The following is a 21450-nucleotide window of genomic DNA, read 5'->3' as shown; positions in this document are numbered from 1 at the left end:
AGACTAACATGCCGTCCAAGGTTGACTGCCGTCAAATATATCGGAAGCTCGCATTCTCCGGCCACACACAATTATCACAAGAAGACAAATACTTGCTGAATAGGACGGGTCTGCTATACTCGTAGCCAAACTTGATTACTCCGCCTCAACGGGTGCCAACCGCAATTTGATTACACCCAGCCATTCTCTCCTTTGGATTCCCCCATTTGCTTGTGCCACATCTACACTTCAAAGTGCTATTTTGATACCTCTGACAAACCGTTGCACATTTCCAAGCCCAAGTTCAACTCAGCTCGAGATATATCGGCGTAGTCGTCGCAAACAGTCAATCTTGATTTCGGAGCGTGCGTATGGTCAAGCCGGTGTACTGAACCCGTCCCAACTAGAACAGGCAGCAGGGCCATCGCATCTCCTTCCCAAATGCAGTCCCTGCAAGGGGGACAGCCACAGGATAGACAGGCCGGAGTGGTAGACTCTTGCATAGGGCCAAAGCCACACTGGCAGCAGTAGAAGAGTTTTCCCATTGCAAATGTTTGGGGACCTAAAAAGATGTAAGAAGCTGTTATTGATCTTCGTTAAGAGAAGAAAATCACTTGTGGTACAGGCTTGAATGACTGGCTAGAGAGCGACTGAGGAATTTCGCCTTGCACAGCTTTGATGCTTTGCTTTAATAACCGACCGCGCGAGGGATAGCTCAACCAGCGTCAATTGATGGTCATTAGGAGTGCGATCAGCCTCGCAATGATTGCGAACGCAGTGTCTTTTTAAGTCATTGCAGCCAATGTTCAGACGAATGAAATTCGACAACGTGTCTATTTGCGTGGTGCTGTGAAACATGCAAGTGTGCTGATGCGCTAAGCGGTTGGTAATCCAGCCCCTCATTAGCAAGCGACCCCCCTACCTAGCGGCACCCAGTATTCTTCGATTAAAATCCAGTAAGGCCCCGGGACCAAACCACCATGAAATCCCATGAAACCACACTGTTGGCCGTTGAACCAACTTAATCTTTACCTTAGCTCCATATCTCAACTTGAGCAGCAATGTGAGGGTTTTGACAACAAATGCGACTCCATCATTCTGTTTGACTATCACTTCACCATTTTTTGAAGTAGTTGGTATAACAGCGGAATGGTCATGTTGTTGCCTTATACTACCCGAATATAAGACTATGCGGTATATCTCGTATGCATCCTTTTTCTTTGATGTTGTTCAGAATCAACGTCATAGGGGAAACGTACTCGTGGCAATGTGAAGAGCTGCAGTTGTGTTGCAGGTCCCACCGCTCTCAAGTTTCTTTGTGTTCCTATGTACTTTCAATCCGCTACTGGAAATTGAGGCTTTCGTGGGGAGCTCATTAAAGCAGGAAGGTGAAAGATATGCCTTTGTCTGTTACCGTCTCTCGTTCCAAACCACACACCCGGGACAGTGAGCTGAACAAACGATAGTCGGATAAGTATACCCGATAATGATTGCCTCGCTCTCGACACCAGCAAACGGAACACTCTTCCCATCCTGTCGATTCACAAAATGAGGTTGCTCGTTTTCGTTACCCTGGCTTGTACTGCCCTTACTGCTCTGGCTGATGATCATCATTTTCACGCTTATCATCACAAGAGTTTCCACGGCCAGAACAAACACAAACACCCTTCCAGCCATATTTCAGAGACGACCACGTCGACGGCAGCGACCACAACGACCGCAACTGCTGTTAGATTCAACCCCAGACGCTGCTTCATCGATGGTATGGCCCACATGTTCATCTATCTTCAATGAAAGCATTATTGACGTATATCAGCCTGTCCACGTGGCTTTCTGGCCAGACGCGGCGATGCAGTTAGAGTCTGCTCCCGCTTGACGGCGAGACGGGCAACAAATATTGCAGTTTCCACTACTGTACCGTTCTGGGCACGCACGTACTGTAGCGATATTACTGCCCTCTCCAGCGCTTGCTCCTGCGTGGCCAGTGGTGAGGCTGCAATGGCCAGTGCACGTGCAAGCAGCTCCTCATCGTCTGCACCGACCAGCATCTCCGCTGGATCTATCGAAACGACCTGGAGCGGGCCCAGCTTGACACTTCCTCCAGAAGATCTTCAGTCTAGCACCGCCAGTATGCAAGCCAATACCAAACTTGCAAAGCGAGCCGATGCGCCATGTCTTCCGTCGCCTGGTCTCCAATACACAACTGGCGGCAAAATGTTCCGCATCATCTGTGGTGCAGACAACAACGTCAATAGCTTCCACAGTGCGCCAGCTGCAAACCCGAGAGAGTGTGCGGATCTCTGTGTACGGCAACAGGGTTGCGCTGCCGCGAGCTATACTTCTGCATGTTGGTTCAAAGACAAGATTGGGGTTGTACAAAGCAGTGGTGTAGGTACGATCTTTATCCTGCCAGATACCGCCTCGGTTTCAAGTGAGACGAAAGGTACCACCGCCACCACGAGTGTTGCTATTTCCAATCCCATCTCTTCCACTACCCCAGCGGGGTCGGCCACCAATACTCAGGAGCAGAATCCCTCTGAGATCAAGGAAAACGATCCAAGCCCGCCGGATTCTGACCGTCCAGAGTTTACCTTTGTTCAAGATGACCAACAACAAGACCAGCCGGATCATAATCAGCAACAAACAACCCAGCAGGGGCAAAATCAACAAACTTCAAGTCAGCAAGCCCAGAATCCACAGAGTACGGATGCACCGAAGCAGGAGAATAACCAACAGGGGCAAGGAGATGGTCCTTCCGAGATCACAGAGAATGGACCCAGCCCGGAATCAGATGACCGTCCAGAATTTACTTTTGTTCAGGACGATCAACAACAAAGCCAACCGGATCAGAACCAGCAACAGACAACCACAACCCAACAGGGGCAGAACCAACAGAGCACCGACGCGCCGAAGCAGGATAACAGCCAGCAGAGTCAAGTAGATGGCCCTTCTGAGATCACGGAGAACGGACCAAGCCCGGAATCAGATGATCGCCCAGAATTTACCTTTGTTCAAGAAGATATACAGCAAGACCAACAGCAGACTCAGCAGAACCAACAGGCCCAGCAGTCAACTCAACCGCAGAGTCAACCAACTCAGCAGCCAACCCAACAACAAGATCAAGGTCCTTCTGAGATCAAGGAGAATGATCCAAGCCCGGCCGACAGCGATCGCCCAGAATTCACATTCGTTCAGGAAGACAGTGCGCAGGACCAACAACAAAATCAGCAGCAGAGCCAACAAGACCAACAGCAAACCCAACAGGGCCAAACTCAGAATCAACAGAATCAGCAACAGCAGGAGCAGAATCCTTCCGAGATCAAAGAGACTGACCCGAACCGGGAATCAGATGACCGTCCAGAATTTACCTTCGTTGAAGATAATCAGTCAGGCCAGCAGGGACAGGAGCAGAGTCAACAGCAAGCAAGCCAAACTCAGCAACCACAGCAAAGTCCGAGTCAGCCTCAGCAAGAGCAAAACCCTACCGAAATTAAAGAGACTGATCCAAACCGATTGTCGGATGATTTCCCAGAGTTTACATTTCTTGAGGGGCAATTCATCAACAAGATGAAGCGTTGGTTCGATTATTACTCTAAGGTTTATCGTGTGTAAAACTTTAGATGATGCGTCAGGTAAGTCCATCACAAAATATGCAGTCTTCCAATGTTGAGCTGACCTTGCGGGAATGTAAAGCCGGTATGTTTCTCAGGAGCTTGAACGAGATACAACAAGTCCTGACAGTATTTGACCAAATTGAAGCGCCTGGAAGTGGTATCGATGTTAGGCACAGGCTTAAAAAAACCGTTGATGGATTATACGGCCGTTAGAAATTCAGATTGTAGCAGTATTGGTATCTTAAAACTCGGGTTATGTTGGAAAGCGTATAGTAGTGGAAATAGTGGCAAAGTCCAAATAAAACTCACCGAATCCTCTCGCTACGTCACCCCTCGTCCCCCTCACTGATAATTCGTCAGATACTCCCTCACGCTTAACGGCTTCGTATGCCAGCACAATTCATTCAATGTCGGTTTCATGATGGCCCACCCCTCCTTCTCTTCCAACATCACCAACGAAAGCTGCGCAATCATCTTCTTGAGCACCTCCTCCCTAGTTTTCCCCACCCCTTCCACCTCACTTACCCTTCTCTCCAACTCTTCTCTCGTCACACCCACCACTTTCAACTCAATCCCCAAACACTCCTTCACCAACCCCACCACCTCATCCACCCGCACCGTCTCCCCAACCATATCCATCTCCTCCAACCAACTCCCCTCCGTCAACGCGCACGCCGCCGCCACAAACCTCCCCACATCATCGATCTCCGTCAACGTAACCCGCGGAAACCTCCTCTTGCCACCACCCTCCTCCCCCTCCGCTTCCACCACCACCGGCAACTCCGCCACACCCCTCTCAAAATCCCACCAACCCGGCCCATCCCCCTGCAACCCCGCCAACGCCTTCTCCCGCGCATCCTCGCTCGAAAACGCCCGACCAACACCCAAATAATTCATGAAAGCCCCGCACCGGAACCGCGCGCACTCGAGCCCGCTAGCCTTGCACGCATCCCACACCTCGTCCTTCCCCCTCACCGCATCCACCCGCCCCGCCGCCCCAAACGCCCACTCGCTCGGCGCGAAGCGCCTGCACCCGGCCGCCTTCGCGGCTTGCAGCAGCGCGAGCTGCGCGTCGCGCATGGCGTCCGGATCGGGGATTTTGATGACAGACACGACGGTGTGCACGTCGTGCAGGGCGGCGGTGAGGGAGGTGTGCGAATCGTACGCGACGTGGCGGACTTCGACGCGGCCGGCGTGGAGGGTGCTGGTGGTGTTGATGGTGGTGGGGTCGGAGGCAGCGGAGATGGTGGACGGGTCCGCGGCGGTGGCGTGCGTGGGGGTGGAAGGGGGCGGGCGGGAGGAGAGGACGATGATGGGCGTGTTTTCTGGGTGCGTTTTGAGCATGGCGGAGATGATGGCTTGGCCGAGGGTGGGCGAGGTGCCGCCTGCGATGGCGACTTTGACCATTTTGGGGAGGGTTGGGGGGAGGGCTTTGTTGTTTGCTTTGATTTGGTGTGGGGAGGCGGTTGCTATCCGTACAGGGCCGTTTGGATTTCTTTGTCTCTTTATTTCGTCAGTTGTTGCTTTTCGCATCTGTTGGAAACTGTAGAAATGATCGAGATGAAAGAGGGGTTTTTGTGTAAGTTCGGAGCTCCCGGAGGATGCGGGGCAGTTACTCCACGTACGTCAGAGGCGGATCGGTGATGTGAGCTACCAATGACCATTCCAAATGATGTAGCAGCCGCTTTTCTCATTGCAACCCCGGAAGTTCACGGAAATAAAGCCGGAGAACAATCTTACAGTAATTTACGGTAGGACCTTTCATTGAACTTTTCCAGGTACTCTTCTCAAAGACGAAAGATTTCACCTCTGCGGAAAGCTCCTTGATATGGATTGAGATATCATTCCTTGGTGCCCAGTTGGCGCCAAGGGAATGACGGGAGCTAACATCGCTGAGCCACTAGTGCTTATGAACATGCAAGTACTCATTCGCTCACCCAATATTAGGCAGCGGGTTGCATACCCATTGAAAGACAAATCACATGAATGGGAAGTTGAAGTAGATATCCTGATTGATATTTGGGTTATGAAAAGTACAACCTTATCTTCAACTGCTCACCCAGGAAGACAAAGCTATTTCAAGACGGGCAAAGTTATTCAAAACCCACTAGATTTTCGCCATCTCTGATATGATCCAGACGCTGACTTCAAGCCTGCAGTCTTGTATGACTCCATTAAGAGAGGATCTTCCGGCCCTTCTCCAAGTCATCGTGCTCCCTGAGAAGCTGCGCACGCCTGCGCCTGGTCAAGGCATCTTCTCCGGCAACCTCCTGCAGCTGCTCCATCGACATCTGGCTGATGAAGGTGGGGTTGAAGAGCTTCAGTGGCGTGTCTGGGCCAATGATAAGCCAGTAACGGCCACCCTGGCTCACGATGTTGTCGACGATGCGCTTGCGAGCAACTTTGTAGTAGGCCTTGAGGATGTCATGGAGGTCCTGGACAGCATGGTCCTTGTTGCTCATGGCAGTCGAGGTCTGAACTAAGTCATCCACACGCACGAATGCGATACCGCTCTCATTTGAACGAGACTTGGACTCAGCAAGCTTGCGCAGGCGCTTCTGGCGACTGCTTTATCGTTAGTCATATTCCTTGGCTTCTTAATGCATTGTAATACTTACCATTTTTCGAGGTTGTCGTTGAAGTAGTGGTTCAGGGTACCGGGCGTACAGAAGCGTTCAACCTGCAAGATGAAACGCACTTGCTCGAACGCCTTCTTGTAACGAACCTGTAGCTCATCTACCAGCATCTCCTTCAGACGATCAAAGGTCCTGTTGTCCGGGCATACCAGACTGAGCAGCTTGATGATGAAGCAGTCGGTTATGTAGACGATGTCGGATATGAATCCGAAGGCCAAGTCATCCCACTTCGTCGATTGAGCCTTCATCGTCGTGCCGAGGAGTGCCGGAGAGAAGTTGCCCAGCTCAAACCCACGGCTTTCGACAAAAGTTTCCGACAGCCATTTCAAGATTTCGGACCCCTTTGGACAAGGCAGCTTCGTGTTGTCATGGAGTATATCCGATAAACCTGCCGCGGGGAACGGCCGCTTCCTCGAGCTACATTCGGGTTGAGCTTTCGAGCTTGAGATTGGTGCTTTGACCTGAGGCTGCGAGAATTGGAAGGTGGTTCCGAGAGGCTGCGTGCTTCCGAAGGCTGGTACCTGAGGCGGGACCTTTAGCGGCGCGCTTGCGAGGGCTTCTTTCATCTGAGCCGGCAGGGTTCGAGTGCTTACTTTTCCCTGGGGCTGGGGGGTTTGAGTAGGTGTGTTTGCATGAGCTGCTATGTTTTCATACGGGTTGACTGGCTTCTGGGGAGCACTTTCATCCTCATCATCGTCTTTGGATGAAAAGTGGTAGGTGTGTCCGAAGAGTGCAAAGTCCTTTGAGAATTCTTCTTCGCGATTGACAACCTGCGTCGCGAGCTTGAGAATCGGAAACTGCGAGAAGCAGTCGTTGACATACTTCCCATCGAGAGCCTCAGTGGCGATGACTTGGAAGCGCGTGGCGATGTCTATGAGGAACTGCGACTGTTCGGCGGGTGTATCACGCTTTTGACCCATGAATTCGAGCGCCTTCTTGACTTCCTTGAGCTTAGAGTTCACTTCGAGCTTGACCTGCATGCAAGAGGACAGTTAGCAATGAGACTTGGGATCTCCAGTGAAGGGCAACTGACCTTGGGGAATTCGCGACGGATATGGGCGGCGAGGATCAGCTGCAGACGCTCTCTCAGCGCCTCGACTCCGAGCCGATCCATAGGAAGACCCTTCCAAGGTTCAACAGTCTTGAAGAAGACGTCTTCCTCGGCGTAGCGATCAAAATCCAGATTTCCAATGTCCTGTTGACCTGGGTTCTTGACAATGCACCATCCCAGATTCAGTTGATGAGTGCGACCCTCCACCATGTCAGCAACAGCCTTCTCAGCACCTTTGTCAACGAGGTCTGGCTTGGTCAAGACACCCAGGGTCCTCTGGCCTTCTTTGTCAACCTCCTCTGCCATCTCGAGGATGAGTTGAGTTGCAACATCCACGTTGGCAGGGATGACAGTGAGCATAACGGAGCGCGGGTTTTTCATATAGTCGAACACCATAGACTTGACGAACTCTTTATCTTCTTTCGTGGTAACATCCTTGGTGACGCGCTGGAAGATGCCGGGCACGTCAATGACAGTGAGGTGCTCTTGGTCCGGACCGGTGACCTCGATGCTCAGCACGTCGGACGAGAAAGTCTTCTTCTTGTCAATTCCCATGACGCCTTGAACTTCCTGCATGATGCTTGTAAACGCTTCCAGGTCAAGTGCCGCAAGGTCAGCCTTCTTCCAGGCGCGCGCGGCGTCGGCATGGTCTTGGGTAGCATCCTTGCCTGGGATGATTGAAACCGAAACGCAAGCGGCTTGCGAGCGGCGGAAGGTGATCTGAGTAGCGAAGCGCGTGCAGAGGCCGCTGTCACGCGGGAAGGGGAGGCGGGTGAGGCCCTCGAGGACGGACGACTTGCCGGAGGATTGGTCACCGACGACAACAATCTGCGGGAGGTCAATATGGTGGCCAACGTTGCAAGCAAACAGCTTGTCGATCTTGGACAGCATGGCGGGGTCCGCCAGCGAATGAGCGGAGCGCGCCATGACTGATGCGACGAGAAAAGAGTGTGGGGTGTAGAGGAAAGAGTGAGGGTGACGAGGCTGGAGTAGAAACTCTTCAAGCCATCGCAGCGCATCCGACGCCGACGGGAGTGAGGAAGGCACGGAATATCTAGCGCCCGGGCCGTCAGAAGCTCGCGGAACCGCGCCGAGAGCCGCAGGTTACGTCACTGGTAAGATTTTAGGAATCGGCGGCAGGTGAGCTGGAGATGTCCGCGCTATTCTTGACTTGCAATGTGCTTGTGAATGATGCTACATCTACTTCTTAAATTCGCTCGGTAGACTTAAGTACAACCTTTCAATCTTCTTCGCGGCGGTTGTAATTTGCAGCGGCGCTTGCTCCCAGGTGCTGTCGTTGCGGCTCCACGCCAGTTGATGTTGTGCCTGCCGATCCCGCCTTCCGTTTAAAAACATATTTAAGCCAACGGAAGCTCGCAGAAAAAGAAGACATGAAAGAGACAGTTCTAGAAGAACTTGAACTATCTTATAGTTCTAAGCTTTATTTAAATGTTACTTACTTTCTGGTCTCTACAACGGCATCACCTACGTATTCCTCTTGCACAACGCGCCCAAACAAACAAGGCTTGACATAGCCACTACCAAAGCTGCTGCCCGGCAAACCGATTATACTCTAAGCTTGCGCTCTTTTACCTCAGCCTTCTTGAAGAGCCGTACCATCCTCACCGGAGCGGGGAAATTGGAATATCGTTCATTCCACATGACATGTCTTTCAAACTGATTCCGAATTGATTCACCTGCGAGTGATCAAGGACAAAAGCCGTCAGACTTTGATGATCTATCTCTCCGAATCTCTCTTATCAACACACTGTAGCTTTAGCGAGGGCCATGTTCGTGTTCGCATGCATGCAGATTTACGCGGCAGCATCCAGCACCGCCACAGTCAGATAGGCGCCTGCCGCGACATGTGCCGCAAATGCACACAGAAGCAGCTAGTAAGTCCTCAATCTCGATTCGACACCGGTAGTGCTGTATGCAAGTTCATGCCGCTAGCCGCCAGCTAGCCCCACGACTTCTGCCCAACCATCTCTGCCTGTGCCCAGCGCCGAGCCGCAATAAAAGCTTCATCTATCTGCAACAGCGACGGTTCCCCCCCACCCCTCTTAGTAACAAAAGAAGAGCCAGGGAAAAAGCAAAGAAAAAGAAGCAAACCGCCACACCCACACCCGTCCCTCCCGCCGACTTCCCCAACCCCGTTAGTGCCTCCCCTCTTACACCTTTAGCGCCGGATGGGGCCGGAAGCTATTCCACACCCCCTCCAACGCACGAGCCACCCGCACAAAAAAAAATCCTTATCATGCACGCCATGTCACAAAAAGTCAAAAAAGATAATGGCTTGCACACCAGTCTGAGACTGGTAAGAACGTAAGTCTTGCAGCTTCTGTGGATCGAACACAGTACCTCCAGATACCGCACATATGAATGCTGTTGGCTGAAGTGGACTTCAGTCTGTCGTGATGTTAGTGATGGGTGTTCGGCCGGTGGATGCGGTAGCAGAGATGAACTAACCTGGCGCTCTCCCAAGTGAGCTAAAGCTGCTGATTGGGCAATTGATGAAAAGGCAGGCGGCAAGTCGATTCATGTCCCGGAGAAATTGGGAGGAGGCAGAGTTCGTGATTCGCATCTCGAGGGGTAGAACTCTGATAACGAAAAGCATGTTGTGTGATGGCTGGATCAAAATAACAGCGCAGTTGAAAGGGAAAAGTTTATCCCGTGAAACCTGAAAGCTGGAATATCGATACACCCCGCGATGGGAATGGTGCTTACAGTAGATCGGGAAGTATCTTCAAGCCCCCAGGAAATCCCATCGGTACAAATTCCATCTGGATTGTTGTTGTCCTGGGAGTGTTCTTGCGCAGCTCTATCATGTAGCCAACATCATCAGTCTTCAAAAGGCCAATCCCACTCATCTGCGAAGCATGCGAGGGATCCAGTTCACAAGGCAATGATTACTCCACAACCAGCGGGTTGCAGCCCAGGGACAATGGGCCGACGCAGGGCATGTCGGCATGAGTCCTCTTTCTCAACCAGTACCAGAACACGGAGCAAGCAGCTTCGAGGTAGAGTTTTGCACAGGCGGTAGAAGATTTCAATTGCATCATAGACCACGGTCGTTGCCAGAAATACCCACCATCGGAGAACGCCGACGCTGATCCTCCTCTCTGAGTTCATGGGTCCTCAAAACGGCCATCCCCCTCGAAACGTCTTACCTTTGCGTTCTTAAAGACTGCCTGTCAATCCCCTCTCCATGAACAACACCACAGCTGCCTCAGAATCAAGGTTCCAAGGCGATGAGATGTTGTACAGGCCGCATGGCCCAATGGCAAGGCGCTTGACTACGAATCAAGAGATTCCAGGTTCGACCCCTGGTGTGGTCATCTTTTTGCCCCTGCATCATCAGGATTCGTATTCACGTTGGCGTGGTTGGTGGTGGAGAGTGCAGTGGGGAAAATTTTTTTTTCTGTCTTGACCAGGCTTTCGGCGGGTCGTCGGCTAGTTTCGATTGGGGAAAGGGCATTTTGACGGGTGGCTGGTCGTAGCCGGAGATGACTCGGCAAGGACTGGGGGGTGGGCGGCGGCGGCGGCGGCGGGATCGGCCAAGGGGAGAGCAGGAGGTGATGAGAGAAAGGGAAAGCGGAGCACGATTCGGTTTTATTGATTTTCGGGCAGCGAAATCGAAATAGAAAATCTGGGAACAGCAATAGAGAAGGGAATAGCAGCGGCGGTATAGGGGGATGGAGAAGCGCCGAGCAGGGCCTTGCTTTTTTATGTGTCGGGTAACGGTCCGAAGATAGCGCAAAGAGGGGACGAACGATGTGATGTGCCGGGAGGATGCCACATGTAGCATAGAAGATCGCGATCTTCGGGGACACGAATGCCAAGCGGGCGGAAACGAGACCGGTGATGAAGGAACGGTAGGATCTAGAGCAGTCCGGGATCAGAGAGAGAGAGCAGTCGAGAAGCAGCCACAGCAAGCCTCTGAGGCAGCGGCAGTTGTGTGCTGCGGCGCACGAATTGTGGGCATGCGTCCTGAAAAGCAATAGCCGATGGTGCCCAACACTGCTGCAAGGCCAACAACAAGCGCCGCAGCCGCGTCGAGTCTGTCAGCAAAAGAAAAAAGGAGGATCGCCAGCGTTTGGAAGTCCGTGTCTTTCGTCATTGGCATCGCAGAGGCGTTCTCAGCTGATCAACGACTTGACGAATGTGCGGCTTTTGATGGGCCCAGGATTCATAAGATGACAGGCTCGGATGGGTCCTAGAGGTACATTCCCATTGGTGCTGATCCGTTGCATAACGAGGCGGCGATTGCTTGAATCAACCCACCCTCCGCATCCTCAGATCTTGTCGAAATCCGTAAATCCGTAGTTTTGGCTATCCGCGGCAACGGCGCAGATCCCGACAGCCGCATCCAGCCGCTCCGGGGCGTGCCCTCCTCCCAGGACGAATCTGGAAGGATCGGGTCCTGTGGAGGTATACATAACGGGCAGTCGGCAGAGACGCTCTTCTCACAGACCTCAACTCAAGCGGTCAAGCTCCCAGCTGCGAATCGCGATGCGAGCCTACTGCCCCATCAGCAGATCCGCCGCAATCCCATATGCCTCATCTCTGGCCTTCTCATTCCCACTTCCCGGTTCCGCGTGCTTATCAAACCCGTGAATGCACCCCTCGAACCTTTTCCGGACAACCGTCGTCCCCTCAACCTCCTCGAGTCTCGCGGCAAACTTCTCCGATTCAGGCGCCAGATTGTCGCGCGCAGCCGACAGCAAGGCGAATGTCATGCCCGCGAAATTGGCCAGGTCGGCATAGCAGGGGCTGATGCGCGGATCGCTGGCGCTCACATCCGGCGGGATGTAGCACTCGTTGATCAGCCTTGCGAACCATGGCGGAATGGCTTTGCCGGTGGGATCGGGCGCCTTCTTCTCGCCGGGATCGATGGTCATATCCGTGCCCGGATAGAAGGCGATGCATGTGCCGATGGAGGTACCGGGGGGAAAGCTGGCGGGCAGGGCGCCGGCGACGACTATTGCGAGGTTGGCGCCGGCGCTGAAGCCAGAGACGGCGAGGCGGCGGGCGTCGTAAAGAGTCGGGTTGGCGAGCACGTACTTGAGTGCGTCCTCGGCGTCGTTGACGGCGGCGGGGAAAGGGTGCTCGGGCGCGAGGCGGTATTGGATGTCGAGCACCGTGTACGGCGTTTTGGCAGCGATCAGCGTGCAGAAGTAGTCATCGCTGCCGTGCAGCGGCAGCATGAAGCCGGAGCCATGGAAGTTGAAGAGAACGGGCGTCGGGGTGGAGGAGTCGGTCGCATGGGCCGAGGAGCGATAGACGTGTGCTTTGATGGTGCGTTGCGGGTCGCGCGACGGGATGTGCAGCACGCTGGCGCTGGGTGAGATTGCGGGCGCGCCGCGTAGCCGTACAAACAAGCGGAGCAACGTGACGATCGCCTTTAGGCGAAGGTAGGTGAAGAAACGCCACATCTTCGATTGTCGAGCCACCGCGCGTCAAAGGCTCCTGATGCGCTGCGCTCAAGTGTTGTGAAGTGTGGTGATGGCGATGGCGTAACGTGAGGGGCGATAAATAGTCGGGTCGCTGTCTCGCGGTGTCTGTTACCGGAGCCATAAGCAGAGACCGCGCAAAACAGCTCCGCCGCCGCACTTCGTTGGGCATGTTGGATGCGTGACTCCGGACACCATCGCTCGGAAACCATTACTAGAATACCGGTAGAGTGACTTCTCCCTACGCCAACGAGCGTGTTTCCTGATCCAATGGCTGATGTATTCACCGCAGCCATGTTTTTGACACCGGCCTGTGCGATGTCGCATTCGCCACGGGGAAGTCGCCACGGCAGAGTGCTTCGAAAGCAGGAGAATGCCAGGGTAAGTACGCAGTTTTTCTCACTCGATCATGTGAAGAAATAGCTCGAGGATGCAAGAGCAGCGGTCAGCAGGCGTTCAGACTGCACAGCAGGCCTGAGTAGAGCATGAGTGCATCCACGCCTTTGTTTTAGCCGCCCACAAGTGAGCTGACTGAACCATGTCATCGCGGATCAAGCACGGCTGTAGGTGCAGAAATCAGGCAGCTGACTGCTATCAAGGCTGAGGATCCCAAAGCTCGCCGAAAGGGGGATGTGATGAAGACGCAGCCGAGCCAGTAGAGCTCCTTTCCGTTTCCCCACCGCCTCTTGTCAGGTTTGCATGCCTTCAGGCTCCCCGCATCACCAGGCCCTTTGTTGCGGAATCGTGTCCGCGCAGGGGATAGGCGCTACAACACGGTTTAGCTCCCGCCACCTGATCACCGATGCCTTGCTACCGACCCGGTCGATCATGGTCTTTGGCCCTTTGCATGTTGCATGAGGCTCGTGATCTCATCAAACGGGGGAGGGCTGAAGCCCAGCTCCACGACAGTGTGGCTTCTCAGGCCCTCCATTCGCTAATCTCTAGTAAGACGAGCTGAGAAGATAGTGCGTGGCGAGGGCCGTTCCTTCCCGTGTAGTAGTCATCGTCGATGTCAATGCCTGGCCGTATCAGTCATCAATCTTGGAAACATTTAAGGGAAGCGGCGCCACGCGTATGGTGGATATTAACATTGCCGATTGGCCGCCAAGTCGCTGATTGTGCTGACTTTTGCGTAATCTGGGGTGTGAAAAGCACCAGGGTCAGGAGCATCGGATTCTGCATGGCGACCATTTTGGTAGCAGTGGCTTGGGAATAGTGGCCCGATGCACCCAGTCTGCTGGATCTGTGGCGGCTTGGGCAGGAAAGCATTGCTGCTTCATTTCCTCCACGTCTGGTGAGACAGCAGAAAGCGAGTTGAGCGCAGTTCGACTGCCCCAACTCTAAGTGACAGATGTCTCGGGAGTCTGCATCTCGTATTCTCCAGCCGTGACGGCGGTTGAAGCGGGGGTGGCACTTGCCGGAGGACAAGGGGGAGCGCGACTCTTACCCGCTTAAGGCTTGCAAGGCAACTGGTCTCCAAGGGGCAGACCCTTTCTCGTACGTAGGCCCGACCATCCGTGCCCAAAAGGTGGTTGAAGCTATGCAGGCGTCCGGATCTATCGGTATCACCGAGGCATCTAAACAGACTATCAGTCCCAACGCATCGGTTCGACGTCCCTGAAATAAGAACGAAAAGCTGCACGAGGGACTTCGCCGGCATATGTGAAGCAGAGGATATAGTCGGGGCTCACACAAAGGAAGCATGTCTCCTGTTGACTTAGATTAAGTGGTAATCTGGGTGCGGCCGCTATGGCTGCATGTTCCACGTCTTGATCCATCCAGTAAAGACGTCGGCTCATGTGGGCACGGAACCGGAAAAGCCTACAAGCGAAGGATGAGCAGCCAGAGTCTCAAACGAGAAAGGAAATGCCTGTGTCCGGTTTTCTGCCGCGCGCACGACGAGGGGTGCACCCGGGATGTAGGACGGACCGGGAAAGTCGGACTCCAGACGACAAGGCCGGCAAAGAGAGTGCATTCATGCAGTCTTTTCGTATCGGATGCAAGGAACAGTAGAGAGACTGTGTAGCATACGAAAAGGGGGGTGATGAGCTCAACCCAATGAACAGAGGAAGGCTCCGTCGTGCAGGGTCAGCCCAGGAGTGGTTCCGGCCGTGTAATGGACGGCGCCAATGGGATTCTGCGCAACGCAGCATGATACTCTGCTGTGGCGGGGCCAGCTGCGGTGCGGCACTAGGGCTTGCAGTAGATATAGCGCGCGGGAGCCACGGCGGAGCCAATGAGGACAACACACATGGAGCGTGGGTTGGAAAGGCTGTCGGCTTCGTACCATGGGCATCACATCAAAGAGGCAAGGCGCTGGAGGGAGTCGAGATTGGACGTGAGTCAGGAAAACGGCCCCCTGGAGCCCGCGCACTTGGTGCTAGAGTGGCTTGGCGCTCCTGCTCTCGTCGAAACCGAAGGGACGGATAGGGTGCAGAGAACGGCGGTAGGTAGGGAGAATTTCGGCAGCAAGCATCATGACGGGGGATCGAAGTGTGGCCGTATGTGGCGGGCAATCCGGCGCTTAGATTGGCCCCGAGGATTTGGGTGAGGCGGAGGAGCAGCTAGAGGGCGCTAGGGCGGTTGTTTGCCATGGCGGCGAGGCTTTTGATTCCGTTTAGACGGGGAGGAGTAGTGTGTCTCAGGGCTGATTAAACTCGCCGGAGCATGTTGGACGAACCGGTCTAGGCAAATGGTGGTCTAGAGGGCTCGGAGCTTGCGTAGACGACGGCAGATGAGGAGCGGCTCCTGTGGAAAGCATGGAGCGCAATGACCTGAAACCCGAGCGTGGGATGCTGAGTCGCCGCCGCTCGCGCCGGGTCGTGTGCGCGAGGTCGAACGGCCGTTAGCCGCGGCGGAGCGGAGATGCAGGGCTCGAACGGCGGACATTTGGCAGACCTGCCCCTTCTGGCGCGGACGGGGGGCGGAGGGCGCTGGGAGAAGTGTGACGGTCGGGGGCCAGAGTCAGGCGAATCTGACAGTGCTAGCGCGGACGGGAGGCGGCGGGGGGGCTTGCCAGGCCAAGGAGAGGCAGATCTGAGCGGGAAGTTGCGTTTTCGAGCGTATCTCAGCGGGAACGGATGGTGGTGCTGAGTCGCCGGGCAGGCGGTGCGCGGAAGCGGGGATGGCCGACGTTCACCCAGCTTGGATGGTGTGATGTCCATGCCCAAACCACCCACCGCGTTTCATCACCCTCCTAACCCTAAAGCACAGGTGGCATCCTACTCGCGCTGCAGCGGCGCTGGCTCCACGATGGGCAGTCAGCAAGCGACACAGCACGCAGCCGCCACGCCGCGCTCCTGTCCCTGCATCCGCGCACTGATGAGCCGCTCCCGCATCCCCGGTGGCCTGTCCGCCGAGCTCCACCAACACTCGCTCCATCTTCGTGCAGCTGGCCACGTCGCCCCGAATCACCGCCAAAAATCTTGACGTCACCGAGGAGGGCAGCGTGCGGTCCACGCCGCCGGGACGGGTTCACACTGCATAGTGTGTGTGCGTTGTTGAACGTGCATCCGAGGGAAGACAAAAGCGATGATTGACGGAGTCGAGGCGGGACGAGGGCGAGTTTTACCTCGTCTCTCCTGATAGACACGTGAATTGCCACCCCGGATGGAGGGTTAAGGTCAAGGGACCCTCTCCCGCCCCGAGCTTCCACCCCGCCGGGCTCCATGACAGCGCGGCCGCGACAGCGACGAAGCAACCCCTGAACGAAAAGGCCAAGATGATGTGCAGACCCGTCCGGTCCGCCCGCCCCGTCAAGGAAGCCGGCGTATCCGCGACGCGCGCGCCCGCGCGTCCGCGCGGTAAATATCGCTGCCCAAGCCTCATCCGCCCGCCAGGCGACACGGCCCGACGACCTGCCTCCAGCGCGAACGCCTGTTCTGCATGCGTCTTTTTCTCGTTGCTTTTTGCAGCATGCTTTGCGTCTGCAGCGAGGATCCTGCCGCGCTGACGTGCGCCCGCCCAGCGAAAGGGCAGCGGCGGCTGCCAGGGGCGTTTTTGCCCAGGCGACCAGCCTCGCACGGCGGACATACCTCCGGCCCGCTGGCCTCCCGCGGCGATCGTCGAGCAAAGCCGCAGCAGCCAGCGCAACGGTTATCCTAGCGACGGCATCTGCCATGGCTTGGGCACAATCATCACAGCCTGACGTGAAGAGCGCCGGCAGGCTGGCTCGCTCGCTCCGCCACCAATTTCCATGCAGGCGCTGGAACCGCTGGATCGCAGATCGCAGGCGCGCGTGGCCCTGCGCCGCATTCCTCCGGCTCCGCTCCGTCGCACGGCGGGCCCTAGGCGGCGGGGGAGGGCGCTCCCGCTCCGCTCGAGGCTCTGGAAGGGGTTGGCCAGCATGGCGTTTCGCGTCCGTCTCAGCCCAGGCGTTAAGCGAAGTTGTGCACGCTGTGCGCTCTGGCAGGCGGATCTCGGCAGTGGGGCTTCCCCGCTGACACGCTGCAGGGAGACAAGGGCCCCGGCGGGTGGGCATGGGGAGGCTGCCGGGCTTTGTCGCCATCCCGGCCCCCTGCGCGGCGGCAGCGGGCTGTCACCCGAGCATCACACCCACTGGCTGCATGTCAGCCATCGCTGCCGTCGATCGTCGACCGTCTGTCTGCCCTCGAGGCCGATTCTGCACACTAGGCGGGCACGATCCGGCGTGGAGCCCCGCTGGCAGGCTGGTGGGCGCCGAAAAAGCAACGGCCGGTGGGCTCCCTGATGTAAGCGTGCAGCGTGCTGCGGCCCGGGCGTGATGGCGGAATCTGCGCCAGCGCTTTTCCCCGAGCGCGCGAATGCAGGCGCACGCCCAAGTGCCGAGGCCAGGCGGTCAACTGGGGAAAAGAAGGTTCACGCCCCCCGGCCGCACGCAAGGGCGCTGCCCGCTTCAAAAAGCGAGGCAGTGCCCTGGCCCCGGCCGCGAGTCAGGCCCCATAAGTTTGCTGTAGAATAAATCTGCATCCAGCGGCCTACCGCTCAGTGCGCGCAACGGAGCTGGTCGCACGGCGTGGTGTGCTCTGCCTGCTGCTGCGCGAGCTGCGGCTGCTGCGCCAGATGCAAGGACAAAGTATATCTAGCCATTCTGTCCTACCGCTCCCCTCCCCAGCTTCCTACATCTTGCACCGAGCCCCAGCCCCGACTCCAAAGCCCCCCGACGACCTCCCTCGAGTCGCGTGCCAGCGTCATGTCTGCCAATAACCACCACCACCACCACCTCTATCCCTCGGACCACTCGTCACCACCAACAACAACCGGCCTGCCCACTCCCGCCGCCTCGCCCCAGGCCGACCCGTCCGTCTGCTCGCCCTCGCCGTCCGTCTCGTCACAGGTGCCCCTGCGCCGCATGCACAACATGTCCATCTCCAGCATCCTCTCGCCCGACGACGGCTCCGGCGCCCACCAGCAACACCAACACCACCACCACTATCTTCCTCAACAGCAGCAGCACTCGACGTCAGCCGCAAGCCCTCCCTCATCATCGAGCGCCTGCTCGCCCGGAAGCCGCGGGAGCGTGGCCGAGAAGCCCGCCAGCACGAGCAGTAGTAATGCCAGCAGCTCGTCCGCCACCAACGCATCCTCCGGCGCCGTCTTCACCTGGAACGAGGATCCCGAGAAGATCGACGCCATGCTCCGCAGCCTCAACCCGGACAGCCCCGAGTGGGTCGTCTGGAAGGACTGGGCCGATTTCCTGGCCGAGGAGCGCGAGAACCAGGCCCGGGAGAGGGAAAAGGCCGCCTCTTCCGCGCAAACCGCGCCCGCCCACAGCTCGGGGTAACACCTCGAAAAAAGAGAGAGCTTGATGAGGATGAGAACGTCACTTGCATTGGGTTTTGGGACACGATTTACTACTACTCTACTACTGGGAAACGGCGCCGGGTTCTTCTCCTTCTTGGGTCTCTTATGTTTTTACTACTACTACTTTTCGTCCTTTCCACATCCTCATCTTCCCTCTGCCCGTTTTTGGTCCTGCGTCTTGCCATCGCTTAGGGGTTTTAATTGGGATTTGCGCAACAAGGCATTGTGGAAACGCTTTTCTGGATACTGGGCGGGGTTTGCGGGAATCAAAAGAGGCTTGGGGATACACTGCTGGGTTCTGGCTTCTGCACAAAAATGTTCATAGGCATGGGGCACCTGCTTTCTGTTTCGCTTGGGAGAGGGGAAAAGGGCAAGCATGTCATTTGTCATCGTCATTGTTATCGGCACGGCCTCCTTTCCGCTATGTCCACCTCCCGCATCTGATGACATCACTTCTGTCAGGAAGGGTTATGGGTCGGCTTTCGGCATGTTTCTACATACTCGCACGAATCCGCATCGCTAGAGGGAGAAGGAAAACGGAATCCGGGACTCAGAAAAGAAAGTTACTTGTGGGGACTTTGCCCCGTGCCTTTTGCTGGCCATGGACTCACCAACGCTCGCTGTTGTTTTGTTATGCTGAATGTCTGTCTTGGCTTTATTTTTACCTTTCTCCAGCTTGCGTTTCGCGGGATCGGACCGGTCCAGCCTTACTGATAAAATAAATATCTGTGCGTGGGGAACCGTTGCGGCGGCGCCAAACGATAATTGTTCTGTGCTTCCCTCGTGTCCACTTGAGAGGGTCCCGCCCTTTCTTCCCGCATCCCCGGCCCGCCAATCTCGGGCAACAAATCAGCTCACTCTTGGCCAAAGTTTCGTGTCCTTCGTGGGCTTCCAGACTCCCCCCATCATCCGTCCAGAAGTGGGGTCTCACTGCGCCCCAGCCTCTTTGACTTCGAACCACTGCATTTCACTGTTCACGGGGGACTCCCACCGCGCCGGGAGCAGGAAGGATTTGGGGTGGGTATGTTGTGGGATGGAGCGGATGTAGCAGCTGAACGGACGGCCGGAGTTTGACTATTTTTCGCGAATTTTTACTCCTATCGTACATACGTACGGCTACAGCGATCGGGTGCAGGGCGCCGCCCGCTTCCGACACACAGCTGGGCCCCCAGCAAACCAACAACAATAGAGACACACAAACACGGCGAGCAGCCCGACCCGCTTCTTGACGCCTGATCGACAAGTCATCAATCCTGCTGTGTGAACGCCTCACTCCTCCCAAAAGCTGGGTCACGGAAACTCCGACGTAACCGTAATATGCGGCATATGTACGTAGTATGCTTCCCACAAGCGTGTCCCACCCGCACTTACGCCAGCCGGTCAGTGGGATGTGGGTCAGGACGGAAAACTCATGTCCTGCGGGCCGGTCCTTCGCTCTGTTTTCCCGACGGTCTGAGCCCGGCCGTCTGGTATCCCGCTCTTCCACCCGCACCGCCTAGTCATGCAGTCCACTGACTCGGCTCCCGCTCGGAACGATCAAAGGGAAAAAGATGGGGAAAGGAAGAAATGCGTGTATATGGGGGGTGGTCTAGACAGGATTTCCCGTGTGTTCGAGCCTTCGAACCTTCTGTGCGTAGCTTTTCGCTGTTCGTTGTCCACTCTCTGTGCTTACCCTTTCGCTTCTGATCCACTTTTTTTTTCTCTCTTTAATTCCCTCTGACAATGGTGGTTTCCCTCGTCGTCGGCTAGCAAGTGTGACCGGGAAGCGTACCGCTTCCGCGCTCCTCTGCCTGACCACCCTGCTCTCTGCTGTCCCAGGTTGCCGGGTCCTTTTGTGGCTGGACTTGCATGGTTCACCAGACCCACCCAGAGGACGTGGAGAACGGAGAAGCGCTGCCGAATCGCATTTCTCTTCCTCTTCCTTCGCTTCTTCTGCATTTTCCCTCTTTTCCCTTCGAGGCCCCAACACAACCCGCTTCGGTGCGCCGCGCTCTGACGCTCTGGCGGTCTAACTGTTTGGCGGTAAGACCGCTGTAGCGGAAGGAGGGGGGTGGGAAGAAAAGAGGAGAGCGTAAGCAAGAATCATGCGACTTCTTTGGTTCCCCCTCTCCCGGGCTCGAAACACCCCCTTCTGCTCGTCTCAAGAGTATGGGTCTGGCCTTGCGACAGACCGGTCATTGTGGGGTAGGGGGGGCGGTCGAGGGCGGATCGTTGTGCCGGCGGGTTTCGGGGCGGTGACGACGGATGGGCAGCAACGCGATTGTCTACGTGGACGAGACGGTTGGGCAGGGGAAGCTTCGGCTGAGACAGAAAGTCTGGAAGAAGCGGGTTCGTAATCTGTTGTTCAGTCTGTTTAGCAGGGGGCAAGGCAGGCTGGTCCAATGGGTTCGTCCGGCGGTACGGTAATTGAAGACAATGGCCCTTACATTGTCTTTTTGTCTCGGCTTCTTTCATTGGTCGTCCATTCTGACTTCTCACTCTGAGCCTGCCAGAGGTATTGTCTCAATTCTGGATGTCTCAGTGTCAGTTTCGCAGTAAGGCTGGGTGACAGTCATCAGGCTGCTGGCCTTGGCGTTCCCCGGCTGTTTCGGGGCTGTCGGTCGAAACTCCGGATCAGCGCTTACCCGCACAACACACATCGAGAAAGGATTGACCAAGAGTGATGAGAATAGAACACAGCGATGACATGTTCAGGATGATTTGGAAAAGAGCTGTTGACTCGGGAGGTGCCTCCGGCACCAAGCTTCCACGGCGCCCTTGCTTGCAGCATGAATAGAATCAGCGAGACACCTCACGGGGCAACAGCCCCCCGTGAGAGCGACAGCGCCGTATGCAGTTGCACATGCATGTGGCATAGGGCTCAGAAAGACAGCGTGTCTGGGACGGAGTGTACATTGAGACGGAAGTGGACCATCATCCGGCGGCTCCTAGCCAAT

The 21450-nt window shown here is 55.9% G+C and overlaps 5 protein-coding genes across 5 annotated transcripts; 2 read left to right on the top strand and 3 right to left on the bottom strand.

Annotated features, from left to right (window-relative positions):
- Positions 1 to 2109: 2109 nt before the first annotated feature.
- Positions 2110 to 3591, top strand: LTHEOB_5910 (uncharacterized protein; the record flags this gene model as incomplete). The annotated part of the gene is made up of 2 exons (XM_035515108.1): positions 2110 to 2242; positions 2393 to 3591. The coding sequence occupies 2 exons, from the start codon at positions 2110 to 2112 to the stop codon at positions 3589 to 3591; spliced, it is 1332 nt and encodes a 443-aa protein (XP_035373602.1).
- A 344-nt stretch (positions 3592 to 3935) lies between these two features.
- Positions 3936 to 5000, bottom strand: LTHEOB_5909 (NmrA-like family protein; the record flags this gene model as incomplete). The annotated part of the gene is made up of 1 exon (XM_035515106.1): positions 3936 to 5000. The coding sequence occupies one exon, from the start codon at positions 4998 to 5000 to the stop codon at positions 3936 to 3938; it is 1065 nt and encodes a 354-aa protein (XP_035373601.1).
- A 767-nt stretch (positions 5001 to 5767) lies between these two features.
- LTHEOB_5908 (Dynamin GTPAse) lies at positions 5768 to 8207 on the bottom strand (the record flags this gene model as incomplete). Its single annotated transcript, XM_035515105.1, has 3 exons — positions 5768 to 6158; positions 6212 to 7203; positions 7263 to 8207. 3 exons carry the CDS (start codon positions 8205 to 8207, stop codon positions 5768 to 5770), a joined length of 2328 nt encoding a protein of 775 aa, XP_035373600.1.
- Positions 8208 to 11800: 3593 nt separating this feature from the next.
- On the bottom strand, positions 11801 to 12715 carry LTHEOB_5907 (Esterase lipase; the record flags this gene model as incomplete). The annotated part of the gene is made up of 1 exon (XM_035515104.1): positions 11801 to 12715. The coding sequence occupies one exon, from the start codon at positions 12713 to 12715 to the stop codon at positions 11801 to 11803; it is 915 nt and encodes a 304-aa protein (XP_035373599.1).
- A 5188-nt stretch (positions 12716 to 17903) lies between these two features.
- LTHEOB_5906 (uncharacterized protein) lies at positions 17904 to 18494 on the top strand (the record flags this gene model as incomplete). Its single annotated transcript, XM_035515103.1, has 1 exon — positions 17904 to 18494. The coding sequence occupies one exon, from the start codon at positions 17904 to 17906 to the stop codon at positions 18492 to 18494; it is 591 nt and encodes a 196-aa protein (XP_035373598.1).
- Between the last annotated feature and the right edge of the window lie 2956 nt (positions 18495 to 21450).

This window comes from Lasiodiplodia theobromae (assembly GCF_012971845.1).
Source record: "Lasiodiplodia theobromae strain AM2As chromosome Unknown scaffold_16, whole genome shotgun sequence".
NCBI classification, from domain to species: Eukaryota; Fungi; Ascomycota; class Dothideomycetes; order Botryosphaeriales; family Botryosphaeriaceae; genus Lasiodiplodia; species Lasiodiplodia theobromae.
This window is presented reverse-complemented; position numbering and strand designations above follow the sequence as displayed.